Below are 14,886 nucleotides of genomic sequence, written 5' to 3'. Positions count from 1 at the left end.
TCACATCGTGTGTTGCTGCAGCCTTGTCCTCCTCGAGGCTGTATGGCTTGGCTGCAAACATTGCTCGAGCTTCAGACGCCTTGGTGGAGATGAGGAACAGTGAGTTGACCAAATTCCATGATGCACTTGCCGAAAAGCAGCATTCGAAGGACTGGTCGGCCATGGCTCAGCATCAGCAGGCCCTTACTGCGAATCTCACCGCTATCAAAAGAGGCCAAGAAGAGGTACCATACAATGTCGCCTGATTCTGCGGCCCTTGCTGCTGCTGCTGTTGTTGCTGCTGTGCTTTATGGGTTCCTTTTTCTGGCGCTTTGTTTTGCTGGTGCATTTTCTATGCGGTTGCCAGTTCCACTGAGAGGTTAATGACGGATGTTGTTTTGTGTAGTACCACCTGGAGTTCGAGCGCATTTGGGGGCAGGAATCGTGCCGGTGCACACAGGCTGTCCACGATCTTGTATTGGAGTATATATCTGTGCTTTGAAGTTGGGAAGAACGGCCTTTTCCCGGGCTCAGATACTCTTACTGTTACAGGGGGATCTAAGAAAGTCACGTTCCTATTCGGTAAGCGCGAGGCTTGCTGTATCCTGTGGCTCAGACGGCGCGGGATCTTGACATGTTGAATTCCTCGTATTTGTCTTTGGAGGGCACCATACAGGAGCAACTAGAGCGGTTGGCAGCCTCCGCTGGGGAGGCCTCGGCGAACAGTTACAAGCTACTGGCCGAGCGATTTCGGGAGTTGTCGGAGGCGAAGGTCACGGAAATACAGCAGGCATACAACAGCCATCGCCTTGACGAACTTGCGGCAGACAGGTCCATCATGGATATTATCACGCAGCTCAAAAAGAAAGGCGTTGCCGTTTCGGACATATCCGACATCTTCCCCAACGAAGAATTTGAGGCTGTCAGGAAGGAATTCATGGTTCGAGTGGCGAAGCGGATCAAGGCATTTTTGTAAGCTGAGATCTGTGCTGTCACGTCTGGTCGCGTGCAAAGGCCAAGATGACGGCGGGAGTGTACGCTGCGTTGTAGGTTTGCCTTTGAGGGAGGCAGTTAGTGCTTTAAGCAGTTGCGCATAGGTGGTAGCTGGCAGGTTTGGAAGTCCACGCATTATTACTGTGCACTGCGATTTCTGCGGGTACAGTATGCCTGTCTTCATCGTCACGCAAACACCGGAGGAGTTCTCGGACTGGCTGTACACAAGGTATCACTTGGTTCCTCCAATGCGGCTGCTGGAGAGTATCATCGAAGAGTTGAGCTTTGTAAACGACAGGGAGGCTTACGCTGTTGTGCGCGTGGAAAGTGTCAATGCGGAGGTCATAATACGAAGCAGAGAACCCTCAGCAAGGGACGGACCTGGGATCGAGGCTGTAGCAGGGGATGCGGTTCTTCAGGGTAGTGCTGCTTCTCGCGAAGATGAAGCAGAGGAGAGGCAAAAGATGCAAACTCAGAGTCTCACCGCCGGGCGAGTCCTGCCCATCGTTTCGCAACCCTCACAGGAAGCGCTAGTAATGACTAGGAGCAACTTCTTTGGGGCGGAACTAGTAAAGCGCTTTGACCACCTAAATAAGTCCTACCTGCGCACTGTGGTGGGGGGGCAGCTAGCCCGCCGAGCGGTATTGATTCTATATGTGGGCGACCGCAAAGGTAAACCTTCCACTAATGTCCTTAGATTCCCTTGTTGTATCTTGTGGAGGATCGTGTAGCAGCGTGCGTCTCTGTAGACGGGGTGACTTACAGGCTCCTCTTGGCCGTCCTGTCTGGGTTGAGGCTTGTTCACATTGATTAGACATGTATGTCGTCGCAGGAGAAATTGCAAGACCATCCCCAAATCCTCAGGAGATCGTGCGAAAGCTGGATACAGCAGAGAAATTTTGCAACATCTTCAGTGCCCCTTCGCAGGAGGTGGCCGCCCTTTGGAGACAGATGGACGCGGAAGTCCCATTCTATTCTATCTTCTTCAGAGCGTAAGCCAATCACCTGGATCTCTTTCTTTCCCGCAGTTACACTGCTAAAACTATAACGATGTATATGAATGGAGGGCCTGCTACTGTGTGAACTGTTCCTCTCAGGGACCCCGTGGTCTTTGACTTGATCCCCGTATCCATCTCCTTCGAACCTGCAAAGTTGCCACCCTTACCTCCCTCCCCTCTTTTCAGGTTTGATTTACTGGCAGCATAATCACGATTTTCCTATACTCGTTGCCCAGCAAGTGCAGAAGCTCGTCGGCTTGTGGGCCGTGTATGAGGGATAGTTGTAGTCCTTTGTCAATGCCTGCGCTCCTAATGTTTATACATATGTCTTCTATTGGTTTGCGTTTAGCTAGCTATCTGGTTGACTGTGCTGACTTGGTAGTGTGCATGCAATTACAAACCGCCCGCCCCACAAGGTAGATCCGCTGTGGTTGTTCACTGTCGTGTGTACTGGTTTCAGAGGGGAATTTGGGGTGGTGCAAATCCAGGCGTCACTCAGTGGTTCAGACTGGCTCATTCCAGCAGCTCGCCCACTTCAGGCAGCAGTGGCCTACGTCAACAGTCACTCAGAAAGGGGAGGCGTTCAGGCAGTGGTCAGTGTTGTGGAGGAGAAGGGGACAGCTTTCTGGCGATCCCCTAAGCAGTATGGCGTTAGGGTGCTCATTCGGAGTTCTGATTCGCCCAACCTCCGGCTGCGGTTTAACCGGTCCCACGAAGCCTCTGATCCCGCAAATGGTTTGGAAGCTTCTTCCAGAGCAGTGGTGTCACTCTCAGGGGAAGGCGCTGTGCTGCAGTACCTTGAGCAGACAGTGGCCAAAGTCATCCTGCCAACCATAGCGGCTCGCGCCTCTTTCAGGCGCCTGCTGTTTCACGTTTGCTTCGCTGGCGAAACTTGCTAAGGCGAACGGATGGATGTGTAGCACGTCACCCCGGCCCTCTATATGGTTCGAGATGCTGGCAACATCGCTAGGTGTAATGTTCAGTAGCAGGCCAGGCCCCCTATCTGTCCCGACAGTGCCTATCTAATAGTTCCTTACCGGGATGGAATCTTTTTCGTGGATAGGGTGGTATTTGTGTGGAGAGGGCATCCCTCATTTTTATGGGATGCCGCCCCAGTGCAGAGGAAGCGAGCGGAATACCGAAGGGGTCGTAGTGCACAAAAAGTCAAGTCGTTGGCCATCGCATGTAGAAGCAACTGGGGAATCTGCCAGCATCGGATTGCTTTCCTTAAGCTGACAAGCGAGGGGTTGGCAGTCTGCAAAGATGATCGGATATCCTATGGGGTTGGCGACCCCTGTTGGAGCGCACATACTTTTGTTTGCGTTCGTCAGGCATTGGCAACGAGGATGGTTCTGGCTGCTCTGTGTATGTGATAAGCGAGTATCCCGCCTTTGTAAAATGTTGGGATAATGCATACTGGTCGGGGGAGAGGAGATTGAGGTGCGGGGAGCTCCATACACTTGTACTGTGGCAAGGCTGGACGGTTCTTCGCGTCACCAGTGTTATTTGGTTTCTTTCCTCCTTCACTGTGTGTTTCCCATTCCCTGTTAGCCAATTATCGATATTATTCGCTGCTTACTTTTTGCATTCTCAGTCACGAAAGAGCGACCAGGAAAGATGCCTTATAGTTTGTTGAATAGGGTTTTGGGCCTGGTCTTTGTCCCTTATTTTCTCGTTCTTGGTGCTGTCTCTTATTTAGGCTCTGTATTTTCGGTAGTTGACTCACCTTGTCGTTATAAAGACAAAAGTCCTCCTAACAAACATATCGTATTGGCGTCGAGGGAGCCCGATTCCGTGCCATTAGCGTTGCAGTCCAATGCTGATCGGTTCCAGAACTTCAAATGGGAGCCGCTCTATATACTGGCGGAACCCGTGAACAGGCACAGGCCGGGAATTTGTTTTATAGAGTTCCCGGCCTGCTCTTTCCTAAGCAAAACAGCGAACACGCGATCATTTACTGTGCCCTGCGATATACCCGTGGACGAGGTGCTACCACAGAGCTGTCGGCTGTCCTGACCCGTAGTTGGATCTTAATGTTGAGGAGAATATGTAGCCGTCAATTATTAAGGCACAGTTCGCTGTGGTTAGTGGGAAAATGGGCTGCTGGATTCCCCTCGCGCATTTTTGGCGGCGCTGGTGGCTTCGTAGATTGTCGAAATTTAAGCTGGAGCACCAAACCCCCAAAAACTGTTCAAGAGAAATTAAGGTTAGTTACGGATTTGCCTGTATTTCGGACTCATGCTTAGCCTGTAACAGATAGCAGCCTTCTTTCCACTGTACGCCGAAAGCCGACATAGAAGCCTGGACAAGCCCGAACCCTCGTAAATTACCGGATGGTCTTTCTTTCGCCTCCCCTTTGCTTCAAGAACCGCTCCGTTTTTGATGTGTGTTCCTGCTTCGCCAGTATTTAGTTCTCCTCTATACAAAGTATGCGAACAGCCGGGGCGCAGCAATCACCCTACGTGTCGGGCTCGAGTGGCTTTCAACAGAATCTCCCCCAGGGAGGGCCATATCGCCTCCTCTCCTTCATTCCCTTCCAAAGGGTCCTTTTTCTGTGGGCGTCCTTTCTATCAGCGCATAATTTTGGCAGTACTGGCGGCTCATCGAGCCAAATCTGCCGCCGTGGGGTTCCGGGGCAGTCACGGCGCCTGGGGCCGCAAGTATTTTGATGGCTGTAAAAACCCGCGACAGAGCACGGGCAAGGCTCTGCCGCGACTCCGCTAACATAGCTTGACAGGCGTGATGGGAGGCTCGCGGCCGCTGACTTTCGCTTGCAGCTGCGGCGCAAGCGGGAGGGGCATGTGAGAGGCGTGCTCGACGGGAATGCCTACTGTAGGAAACAGCTGCAGCACTCACGCATGAGCGCTCCGCCTTTGCCTATGCCCCACAGCACGGAGCCCTTCCCGTGGCCATCATGTCATTTGCTCAATTGCATGCAGCCGCCTCAGTGGCTGCTGCGGATGCCGCCTACTTGGAGGATGTACGGACGGTGCAGCAGCTTCTAAAGCAGCTCCGTCGGCATGCTTCAGCGGTAGTGGCACTGCGGCGCTTCTACGCAACGCACGGGCCCTCTGTACAGCAGACTCATGCATCCCTCGATGAACTGCAGCTACTGCAACACCAACACCAGCAGCAGCTGCAGCGCGAACTAGAAACTGCCAGGTCTTCTGCAGACAGCGTGCACAGCGCTCTCAGGCAGCTACAATGGCATGTTTCTGCTGCTGACTCATTGGTTGAAAAGCGGGAGCGGCAATTGACATACACGCAGCTCGCAGCCGCAGCAGGGCAGCTCGTGGGACAGCTGAGAGACGCTGCACAGGGAGAGGAATGGTTTTTACAGCAGCATCAGGAGAGACTGTTGCTTTTACAAAATGAGGAAGAAGAATCACGCGAAGGGTATCAGACTGTCCCCACCCCTTATCAAGGGGCCTTAGGGGCCTCGGGTATTCCATTTGGGGTTTCAAAGCCGTCGCATGCGCAGGGGAGCCTCTCGAAACCCATAGAACCCGTGCCAGCTAGTGTGGGAGCAGGCAGCACTTCTCAAGCTGAAGCTGCAACGCCTGATGAAAGGGGATGGAACGCCGCTGTGGAAAATGGAAGTAACAGCAGAGCCACCAGAGAAACTGGAGCCTCTCGTGCATACACTCAGGTTGCACCCCCAATGTCTGAGCCCACATATAGTGAGCCTGCCTTCGGGGGCTGCCCTGCGCCTTTGCAGCTGCAACACCAGCTGATGCGAGCTAACGCGTGAGCGAGATCGACATTATTGCTGTACACTCCCTACGCTCTGCAGGTTATTTTCTAGGCAGCGTCACTGTTGTGGTTCTCTTCAGTTGATCTTTGCCAGATACAGGAGGTTAGACGGATAGGCTTTTGGGCATGCATTCAGATCAGTCCCCATCTTCATTCCGGAGAGTCGAGTGGACGCTTCGCTACTACAAGAGAAACGCGAGAGTCTCGCGAAGATCCACCGCGAGATCAGAAGTAAACCCTTATACGCTGTCTTTCTGGCCTTGCCTCTTCTGCGGCCGCCACTGGCACTTCGTCCTTCACTATGAAAGGCAGTTTTCCTGCAAACGGCGGAAAGATAAGCAGCAAGTGGACTGTGTTTGCGTTTTGTGCGCTGCCCCTCTTAGGCATCCAGTCGCTATACGAGCAAATGGCGTTCTTCACGGCGGAACAGGGAGACAGACTAGGTGCGCTACATCCGTCCGCCCCTTTGTTAAGCTTCTTCTACCGGGGCAGCACCTGCCTCTGGGAGTCAAGAGGCATCCCTCACCATGGTTGACGAAGCCTCCTATATGTCGCCATAGGCCGCTGGGATGAGGATGTCGCAACATCGAAATGTAATAGTGCTCTTCCGTTTAAATGATGTTGCTCACGGGTTTCCTCCTTTCAAAGCATCATACTCCACAAATAACTATCGGCAGGCTGTTACGTGCCTAGCACACACAGAATTGCACGCGGCTCCTGGGGCAACGGAGCCTGCTTGAATGTTGGCAGCGACTTTTTAGTTTCTGCTTGCTGTTTCCTGTTGGGTGCTCATTGGTGGTTTGTCGCGTACAGATGACGTGGACCAGAGCCTCACGGGAGCTAGAGCAGAGTCGGCGCGTGCCGCTAGGGAACTCTCGGCTGCCTATCAGGAGAAGCGCAGAAGAAGGTGCCGGCGGTAAGACCCTTGTAAATGTGTGTTGCCCCCACGAGGTACACACAGACAAGCATCTAGGTACAAAGATATGTAGAGGCACAAAGCGATAAAGAGCCTCTCCATTGACCTGAGAGCTGTACAGTGATACTTTCGTGGGGAGGCCCTAGAGAGACTTGGCGGGTTTTCTTGCTTGCATATGATGTATAAACACTGCATCCCTACACCTGGAGTCTCCGAATGCTGCTGCGTCTGCACACCACCCTTTTCGCTGTCGTGTGGGTTTTCAGGTGTTTGTTCGGTGGCACCTTGTTTCTTCTGGTGCTCTTATTTGTTTTTGCCCTGTGGTGGAATGCAATGTCTTAACAGCGGAGCTGAAACTTGCGAGGTTTTCTCGTGTGATGAATCGATCTAGAGTTTTCAACTGCGCAAAGAAGTGCTCTGTTTATCTATTTCTCACCTTGGTCCGCTTCCCGCTGTCTGCCGGTCTTCGCACCTTTGGTCTTAGTGGCAAGGCGTGGACAGGAGGGCGTTTCCTCCTTTCCCTTTAATAAACCGTTGGAGGTCTTGCCGAACTGCAAATGCCCGGTGCTGGGCGTATAGTGATGGCGATATGCTTTCGCAGTACCGGTAGTGACACAAAGAAAAGCCCAATGCAGGTATGCTGCAATGCACCGCTTAGTTGGCTCTTACCTGAGCCATCTGAGTGAATTGTACTGCACTGTCCCTCTTTGCCCTACCTTGACCGCGCATGTTTGCCTTATGGTCTCTTCAATGTGCAATATTAAAGCTTTTACTCAGTACGCACTTGCTAGATGTAGTACTCTTGGGGATGCGGAGCCTCAGGCAGCAGCAAGTTGAGGTGAGGGATTGGGGCATGCAAGGGGAGAGGGAGAGGAAATTCGTCTTGTTTCGCGCACCCGAGCGTGCGGCCGCGTTCCCACTCATATGCACAGCGTGCAGCATTTTATTCATCATTTATCTGCAGCAGTATAGTGGCGCACTCCCCCTGTCCCATGCACGGGCGTACGTGGCCCTGAGGCGAATCGGAAGAGACTGAGTTTAGAAATGTCAATATGACTCACAAGAATATCTCGGGAGCCTTGTTGCAAATAAATTCTCGCTTATTCTTGGGCAAATTACCACCACAATACTGCCATGGTTAGTGCATGCACACCGCAGTTGCAGCCCTTCGTGGATGGACAATTGAAATTGAATGACGTTTACCTCAAATATATACCCGTTTGGTCGCTCGCCAGGCCTTAATGGAGTGCACAGCCAGAAATTCGCGTTTTATGGCCATAATTCGGTAATTGAGCGTGGCACTGTCTCGAGAGCAGCAGTGAGGGGTCGATAAGCTGAAGTGCGCCAACATGTAAAGCCGTTGCCTGTGAAGCTTCGAACTTGAAGAGTAAAGCAATAACCTGAGAGTCCTGAGCTGGCGTCTGAGGAGCGTGAAAAGCAAGCTTAAGGCAGCTAAGCCTCAAAGACCAAGCGGGGCAGAAGATTGCTACAAAGTCGTTAAACCAATAGCCATTAAAATAGAATTCGGGACAAACGCCTGATTTCGTTCAGCGAGCAATGCTCAGTACGTACAGTTCAGAAGCAAATGTACTAACCACAGCGTTGCCTCCATAAATGTACTGCTCAAATATTTCAGCTCAATAAAAAAGCTCCTATTGCGTCGGCATGTAGCAGCTTGTACGCCTAAATGCGCGGTTGAATCCCTGAGACCAGCATATAAGTAGCTTCTTAGGGCCAACCATGTTTTGCCTCTCTGTCCTCTCCTACGAAGGCCTCGTTTTTGCCCTAGTACCTTCAGATGGGAATCCTCATATGTCTGTTCTTAAACATAACACTCCCGTCCCTCCAGCTAGCTGGATGTGTTTAGTGCAGCGGACACATATGCTCAGCATGTGCGTCGCAGGTATCCGTGACCTGGAGCCAAGGAGTACCAGCAAGCAGGCCCTTCACCAGATCACCTGTCTGTTATAAAGCCGAGTGATTCTGCCTCTTAGGAGCACGTGCTAAGTTCAGCGCCACGAGACAAGCCTAGCCCCTGGGATACAGTGTGCAAGCTCCTAGAATCGACGTTACGTGGCATTTATGTGCTACTCGTTGCCCCTCTGCGATGCTCCACAGTTGCCAGTTCCGATGTTGCACTGTTCCACAGCAGTGTGCTACCTTCTAGAACGAGGGAAGGGAGCTGTTTAGTACACGTCCCTGTCACATTTTGTCTTTGATCTCACAAAACCCGATACGTTCAACATACAGAGGAACAAGTGAGACTGACCGGGCAATCGGGGCTGTCAGAGGCTGTTCTGCCTTCAACTTCACTTGCCACCTCCTGCAAGGGCGAAACTGTACTCCACCCAAAACAACATGTCTCGCAGAGAATCCACCAAGTATACTTAGACTTGAAGCTCAGAAGCAGGCAGCGATACAACGTTGCACTGAGGCCCCGTGGTGCCTTGGTAAGAGCAGTACCAAAGATAAAGAATGGAACGCGTTAGAAGAAAAACGATCGAGATATGAAGGGCTAACTGGGTGCCGTAGTTTCGCCAATCATGCAAAAACGAGACGAAGGAATAGTGCTTCTACTGGCTTGACGCCGACGATCTCAGGAGCTGAACTACATCTGAGTGGGGGAGTGTAATTTTGATGAACGCCAAGTGAGCACGCTACGGTGAGAGCGGCATATAAGACGCCAACGGCAAAGCTAAAACCTACGTGGGTGCCAGTGCCTGCCGAAAGCAGGCGGCACACAGGCCACTGCGCAAGACTCCCACATCGAAACAAGGAACCGCAAGTAACTGGGCCTTCCTGCGCCTCGTTTGCACACACTCTCCGGGGCTTTGTGGGGTGCCCTGCCAAGCCGGAGAGCGCATGGCAAAGAGGACAACATCTATTAGCTAGCTAGCATCTGTCAGGATAGAGTCCGCAAGGTAGCTGCTTGCTTGCCGCCGAGAACCCTATTTTCTGCCTTGCTCAGAGTCTCAAGATTCGTTGATACCGGGCTGCCAAAGCGGGCTGGTGCTCCGGCGTGCTGCAAGAACAAAACTCACAAAAGTACTTAAAACAGGCTCACCACCTGTTCATACACTAGAAAAGAGAAAACCAGCCCTCTTCCTGTGCCCTTATTCAAATCTCAACCATGCCTTGGACGCAGTGTACCTTACGGCTTCGGCAAGCAAGCAAAAGAGTATCGGACGGGAACCAGCAGCAGGATATACCTGGATGGAGGCAAGGATGCCTTCGATTGTTGCCGAGTCCGCAAGACCCTCGGATATAGAGATATCCACCAGCGCCTGTTCAGCAGTTCCACTACTCTCCAGCCCTTTAGTCCCTTCTGCGGCACCCATGATCTTCTCATAGAGCTCCTCCGCAAACGCATCGTGGCAGTTTTGGTGGCCGATGCTCTGCACAGCAAAACTGTTGCTGCCAGATGGCTTTTCTCCTACTACCTCGATGCGCCAGCCTGAGGCAGAAGAAAGGGGGGAAAACGCATTGGAAGGGTGGCGTTTTTTAGTGGCATGGCGAACTACCAAGGCAGACTGCAAGGAAGTCCAGGGGAAGATAGGACTAGCTACAAGCAAGCCGCGCATAACGTATCCATTCCTGCCCAGGAAGCAGCTGCGTACAGGATGATGCCTTCGTCAGCTTCATCGTGCCTTTCGTGCAGTTGATCTGATACACCAAGGAGTTGTCACCGACGCAATGGCTGATTACGAACGAGCCCAAAACACCTGTCAGTTAAGCATGCACATAAACCTTTGTCCTGTCTATGTTTCGAGGTGCCAATTTCCCTAAGTATTGCAGCAATGAAAGCAGGGCTCTTTGCGGTTTTAAGCGCTTAACTCAGTCCTCCCGGCATCACCTGTGGGATAGGGGATACCTCCACCCTTGCCACTCGCCCTGCTTCACACGTACTGTTCTGTGCTCCGGGGTCAAGCAAGGTGAGCCACCCGCTGAGCCTCGCGTATTCACGGCGGAGTCGCGTGCTCTTTACCTTTTCGTTCTGGGAGCTGCAACCGTCCTCTGCCTGCGGAGAGGCGCTCTTGCTGCTGCAGCATGGAGCAAAGTCACCCACTACTCGCGCGGAGACTGAGCTCATGTTTAGACCCGTAATCTGACGGAGAGCCGTCACACTGCGTAAAAGATCGAGGGCCAAGTGGTCTGCAAGAGTGCACAATTAGGCACACAATATAAGGCACTACACGGCTAGCCACCACGGCATGAGGCCCATTGCAGGGGTGCAGGAGCGCCTAAAAGTTGGTTACAGGCCTGCAGACAGCCCATCCGGTATATTTCTGCGGCTGTGTTGATCAATGAGTCTCCCGAACGGTGTGGATATGCTGCTAAATCTGTATATAGGCTGTACAGGAGGTACCCATGAACGCACTTCACGGTTGCCCATACACACAAATAAATACAAATAAGCACAGCGATTGACGTACAGGCAGCCCTGGGTAAGCAGCGAGCCAACGCAGAAGTGTGGCGTATTATACATCGATGCTTACGCTTAATATCATACGGCGCGAAGGAAAAGTGATGCTTCAGAGCAGTATCCGTCCCACACTTGAAAGACACAGAGGTAATGCGCCCCAAGGCAGACAGCTTGGCTGCAGCCTCCGTGAATGCCTCTTCTTGTCTGTTGTTCTCTACTGCATGCCATACTACCGAGTTGCTGTATGGTTTGTACAGGTTCAGGAGGGCAGCACCTTGAGCCAAGCTCATCTGGAGAGGAGACCGCGTTAGCAGGTGCTTCCTCACGGCGAAAACGCGAGGCAAGAGAGACGTCTGCAAGGCGTAGGTAAACACGCAAATCAGTAGGCAAAAGTAACTACATGTCAGCATTGAGAACGTTTTCTGTACAGTAGCAAACGTGGATGGCGAGTGGGCAGGCCGATACCATTAGCTGCATGTGCACGTCAACCAGCACTGCCTGAATGTCTGATCTTTCCAGCAAGGAGGAGAGCCCTTGAGACCCGCTGTACAGCTCAACCCCCTTCAGTTCCGTCTTCTCAACCAACGAGGCGACCTCCTCATGTTTGAAAGCGAACACCGCAACAATCTTCACCCGGTTATCCCGACGGAGCAGCGGAAGCGCCTCATACCTGAGAAGCAACACCCTCGATCCATCCAGCAACATATTGAAAGAATTCTGCTCATCCGATGCCCCCGGTCAGTTCCCGAAGCGCATTTGATCGTGCGAGTATGCACGCACACAAGCCAACCCAGTCGTTCTTTTCTCCGTGTCTTAATAGAAAGGAGCAGTCCTCTAAAGAATTAAACCGGGGAGACGCATATTGACTGCTCACTGGATCCAGTATCCAAGTCCAATAAGAGCGATTCGCACAGGGTTCATGCACATTTTCAGAGTGCGCAGCATGTGTGCAGCTTGAGGATATGAAGGATCGATGTCTAGGGCCTTCTTAACCGCAGTGATTCCTGCCTCAAAGTTGCCTTCTACTTTGTAGCAGCTTGCGAGATTGATGTAAGTCGACGGGTGCGTCAACTTCGGATCCAGGTCTGCGCTGGCCTGGGAAGAGGGCACGGCGTCACATGCAAGGCAACGCAAAATGTCGCACACACACACAACGCAACGGCTGAATGCTTTCCTGCCTCGTTCGTGGGTAACACCGCCGGCTGCGGGTGTTCTCAACAACCCCACAGGTATGGGGAAAGTGTTAAAACCCCACTGCCCAACGCCGAAGGCCTGAAAGCAAAAACTCTATCGTGGTGATCTGCAGCGTTGCAGCGCTGGAAATTAATCCTGCATTCTAAAGCCAACCCAGAATTATTTGTTCACCTGGAGAAATTTGAGCGCCTTGTCACATCGGCCAAGTCGCATGCAGATGTGCCCGCATACATCCGCAACATCTTCTCCTTTCTTGAGCTTGTACCAGTTTTCAAAGGTCTCGTCCAGATCGTTAATCAAGTCTTGCTCCGTACGCGGGTTCAAGTATGGGTGCACGCACTGACTTGTAAATTCATTCGAAAAGTTCAGAAACACATCCGCGTCGTGTGCCGAATACCTTAGCAACGAGATTAAGGACTTCATGCTGCTCCCCGGCCTGCTCACAGTACAAATGCATCTCATAACCCTGGATCATTCGAATGCCGTCTTGAATGAGAAACCCTTAAAACCAAGCCAGCCCCCGCACAGAGCAGCTTCCCGATAGGTTGAAGAGCAGCAGCTCGAGTATAAAGCTGGTACGGTAGATGAGCACTCTCACCCTCCCCCCGCAGACACCGTCTCCTGCGCAGCGCGTTGCCAGTTGATCAAAGCATCCGGTGCTAGGTCTTCCACGTCTTCAACAAATGCAGCAATGCTCCGTCCCATTTCGAACTCACTCCCACACAGCCAAAGACCTGCACCTCAGAGACTCCAGAACACGCTTCAACAATGATCATCCGCAGAGCTAGAGTCTCGCGCTCACGAGATCCGTCTCATAAGCTCCCTTCAGTACCCGCCTTTCGCCTGTTCTCTCATCTCTTCAAATCGGGCCTCCCGTGGAGGGACTCTTGAGAGGGGGGAGAGCAAAGGGAGAACCTGACTGCTCTGGGTATATACATATATATATGTGCTAGGGTAGTCCTACCCGTAACTTGGAAGGTGTCCCTGTATGGTGTAGCATAGGAAAATCCGCCCATGCACTCGAAGAATGTTCTGATGGCATGGAGGTTGAGCATGAAAGATATGGATCCATGAATGGCAATGTGAGGATCTCTGGACCCCAGAAACTCATCGGCCGTTGGATAGCCCTTGTCTCCCACTAGGCAGAAGAGACGACCCCCTCCAATGCCTCGCAAGTTGCGGAACAGAGCAAAGGCCCCTATCGGCAGTACAAAAGAGAGCTGCTTATCCAGCTGCCTGTATCGTAGCAAGACCTCCTTAATTGTATGATCTTGCTGCAAGTAGGCAATCTTTTCTCCAGGGCCAGAAACCTCAGATGCCAAATCTAAGTCGACTCCTCTCCAGTTCCATCCGAGGGTCATCCGCAGCATAATTTCTGGCGCTTCCAAGTGCTTCTCCTCTCCCGGGGAGTATATAGAGACAAGAGCTCGCTCGAATTCGTGTTCTTGCGCCCCGGGCGTCACTCTGTCGAAAATACCGCATAGCGTCGAAGGATGGAGCGCAGCATTGCATGGGCAAGCTTTGCGGAGGGAAAAGTAGTTTTCAAAGAGGCAAGCTACAAAATAGCTACTCGATCTGAAACAGTTGGCGACCTCCTAGAAGCTACCTTGGTCTGAAAGTGCTTTGCACCTGCCTCTACAGGTATGGCAGGAAATACTCGCTGCTCAGCGCGTGCGGCATTGCCACAGTACTGCTGCGAAGGTCATACCCCCTAAGAACTAGAACTGCCAGTGACGGAAAGGGAGGGAAATTACCTCCAGGCATCGGTTAGAAGAGAATCCAAGACATAGTTGCAGATCGCAATAACAGGAGCTGAGCCATTCTTTATGGGTTCTTTCTTGACCACCAAATGCACCTCCCTGTCTCTATTTCCATCGAAAACTGCAAAGTCGAGCCACTGCATTTTCACAAATGGCTGGAGCGCAGGATGTTTGGAGCAGAAGGCCACATTCGCCTCCGCAACATCAGAAAAAACAACGAGGAAGGGGCGTTCAGGAAGACCCAGACTGGCGAAGAGCCGCTTGTACCGCTGCAGTGCCCGCAGCAGCAGAAACGTGAAACGTCCGTGCCCGCCGCCTATCTCCAGGATGGTGACTGGCGTGCTGGGGTCAGCCTCGGGGCGCTTGAACCAATCTTGCAGGAAGTTCACAATAATCTTTGCGTATGATCTACAGAGGCGGCTGTTGCTTGTTACGAAGGAGGGCACGTAGTCATGCGCCCATGCCTCAATAGCCATCTTCTTATAGTAATTGTCAAGCATCTTCCACATGACTGAGTCGCACAAGGGTGAGTCTTTTTCCACACAGAACTTCTCCTCTGGGCTCTGTTCTACTGGGGCCTCCCCTCCAACCGTTGGGATTCCCGAACCAACGAAAGAAGCAGCCTTGTCCGCCATTCTTGAGACTTTAGGGACAGGCAGCAGTCAGCTAAGGAGCCAATGGCTATGTCGCTGGATAGTTTGGCCAGCCTCTTCTGTATGCGGCAAATGGGGGGCCGGGGTAGTGGGATAGATGAGCTAATGCAGCCGAAAATGCCCAGGACAGCAAGGAATTCCAAACTGCACGGGGTTACTATGGCCACAAGGGATGCAGAATTCTCGCGCACCATGAAACAAATACGTATGGCCTTGG

General features: G+C 52.2%; 3 protein-coding genes across 3 annotated transcripts; 2 read left to right on the top strand and 1 right to left on the bottom strand.

Annotated features, from left to right (window-relative positions):
• Nucleotides 1–234: 234 nt before the first annotated feature.
• Nucleotides 235–2,869, top strand: LOC34618820. The gene is made up of 7 exons (XM_026336397.1): nucleotides 235–282; nucleotides 484–561; nucleotides 596–951; nucleotides 1,142–1,644; nucleotides 1,805–1,964; nucleotides 2,070–2,156; nucleotides 2,431–2,869. The coding sequence occupies exons 1-7, from the start codon at nucleotides 235–237 to the stop codon at nucleotides 2,867–2,869; spliced, it is 1,671 nt and encodes a 556-aa protein (XP_026192182.1).
• A 2,015-nt stretch (nucleotides 2,870–4,884) lies between these two features.
• LOC34618819 lies at nucleotides 4,885–6,981 on the top strand. Its single transcript, XM_022732137.1, has 5 exons — nucleotides 4,885–5,717; nucleotides 5,860–5,954; nucleotides 6,107–6,166; nucleotides 6,537–6,639; nucleotides 6,906–6,981. The coding sequence occupies exons 1-5, from the start codon at nucleotides 4,885–4,887 to the stop codon at nucleotides 6,979–6,981; spliced, it is 1,167 nt and encodes a 388-aa protein (XP_022589817.1).
• A 2,560-nt stretch (nucleotides 6,982–9,541) lies between these two features.
• LOC34618818 lies at nucleotides 9,542–14,651 on the bottom strand. The gene is made up of 11 exons (XM_022732136.1): nucleotides 14,011–14,651; nucleotides 13,221–13,720; nucleotides 12,855–12,990; nucleotides 12,428–12,692; nucleotides 11,937–12,157; nucleotides 11,528–11,732; nucleotides 11,136–11,415; nucleotides 10,546–10,791; nucleotides 10,257–10,361; nucleotides 9,849–10,093; nucleotides 9,542–9,661 (listed from the first exon to the last, which is right to left on the bottom strand). Exons 1-11 carry the CDS (start codon nucleotides 14,649–14,651, stop codon nucleotides 9,542–9,544), a joined length of 2,964 nt encoding a protein of 987 aa, XP_022589816.1.
• Between the last annotated feature and the right edge of the window lie 235 nt (nucleotides 14,652–14,886).

The sequence above is a fragment of the Cyclospora cayetanensis genome, unplaced genomic scaffold (genome assembly GCF_002999335.1).
Source record: "Cyclospora cayetanensis isolate NF1_C8 unplaced genomic scaffold, CcayRef3 CcayRef3_contig_1, whole genome shotgun sequence".
Lineage (NCBI taxonomy): Eukaryota > Apicomplexa > Conoidasida > Eucoccidiorida > Eimeriidae > Cyclospora > Cyclospora cayetanensis.
Note: the sequence above shows the minus strand (reverse complement) of the source record. Positions and strands in the feature narration are given on the sequence as shown.

Coding starts and splice junctions, on each gene's coding strand:
- LOC34618820 (XM_026336397.1), top strand. CDS start 235: ATGTCGCCTGATTCTGCGGCCCTTGCTGCTGCTGCTGTTGTTGCTGCT. Junction 1,965..2,069: donor TATTCTATCTTCTTCAGAGC/GTAAGCCAATCA, acceptor TGTTCCTCTCAG/GGACCCCGTGGTCTTTGACT. Junction 2,157..2,430: donor CCTCCCTCCCCTCTTTTCAG/GTTTGATTTACT, acceptor TACTGGTTTCAG/AGGGGAATTTGGGGTGGTGC.
- LOC34618819 (XM_022732137.1), top strand. CDS start 4,885: ATGTCATTTGCTCAATTGCATGCAGCCGCCTCAGTGGCTGCTGCGGAT. Junction 5,718..5,859: donor CAGCTGATGCGAGCTAACGC/GTGAGCGAGATC, acceptor GCATGCATTCAG/ATCAGTCCCCATCTTCATTC. Junction 6,167..6,536: donor GGAACAGGGAGACAGACTAG/GTGCGCTACATC, acceptor TGTCGCGTACAG/ATGACGTGGACCAGAGCCTC.
- LOC34618818 (XM_022732136.1), bottom strand. CDS start 14,651: ATGGCGGACAAGGCTGCTTCTTTCGTTGGTTCGGGAATCCCAACGGTT. Junction 11,733..11,936: donor GGACTTGGATACTGGATCCA/GTGAGCAGTCAA, acceptor GTTGCTTCTCAG/GTATGAGGCGCTTCCGCTGC. Junction 11,416..11,527: donor ACGTGCACATGCAGCTAATG/GTATCGGCCTGC, acceptor TACGCCTTGCAG/ACGTCTCTCTTGCCTCGCGT.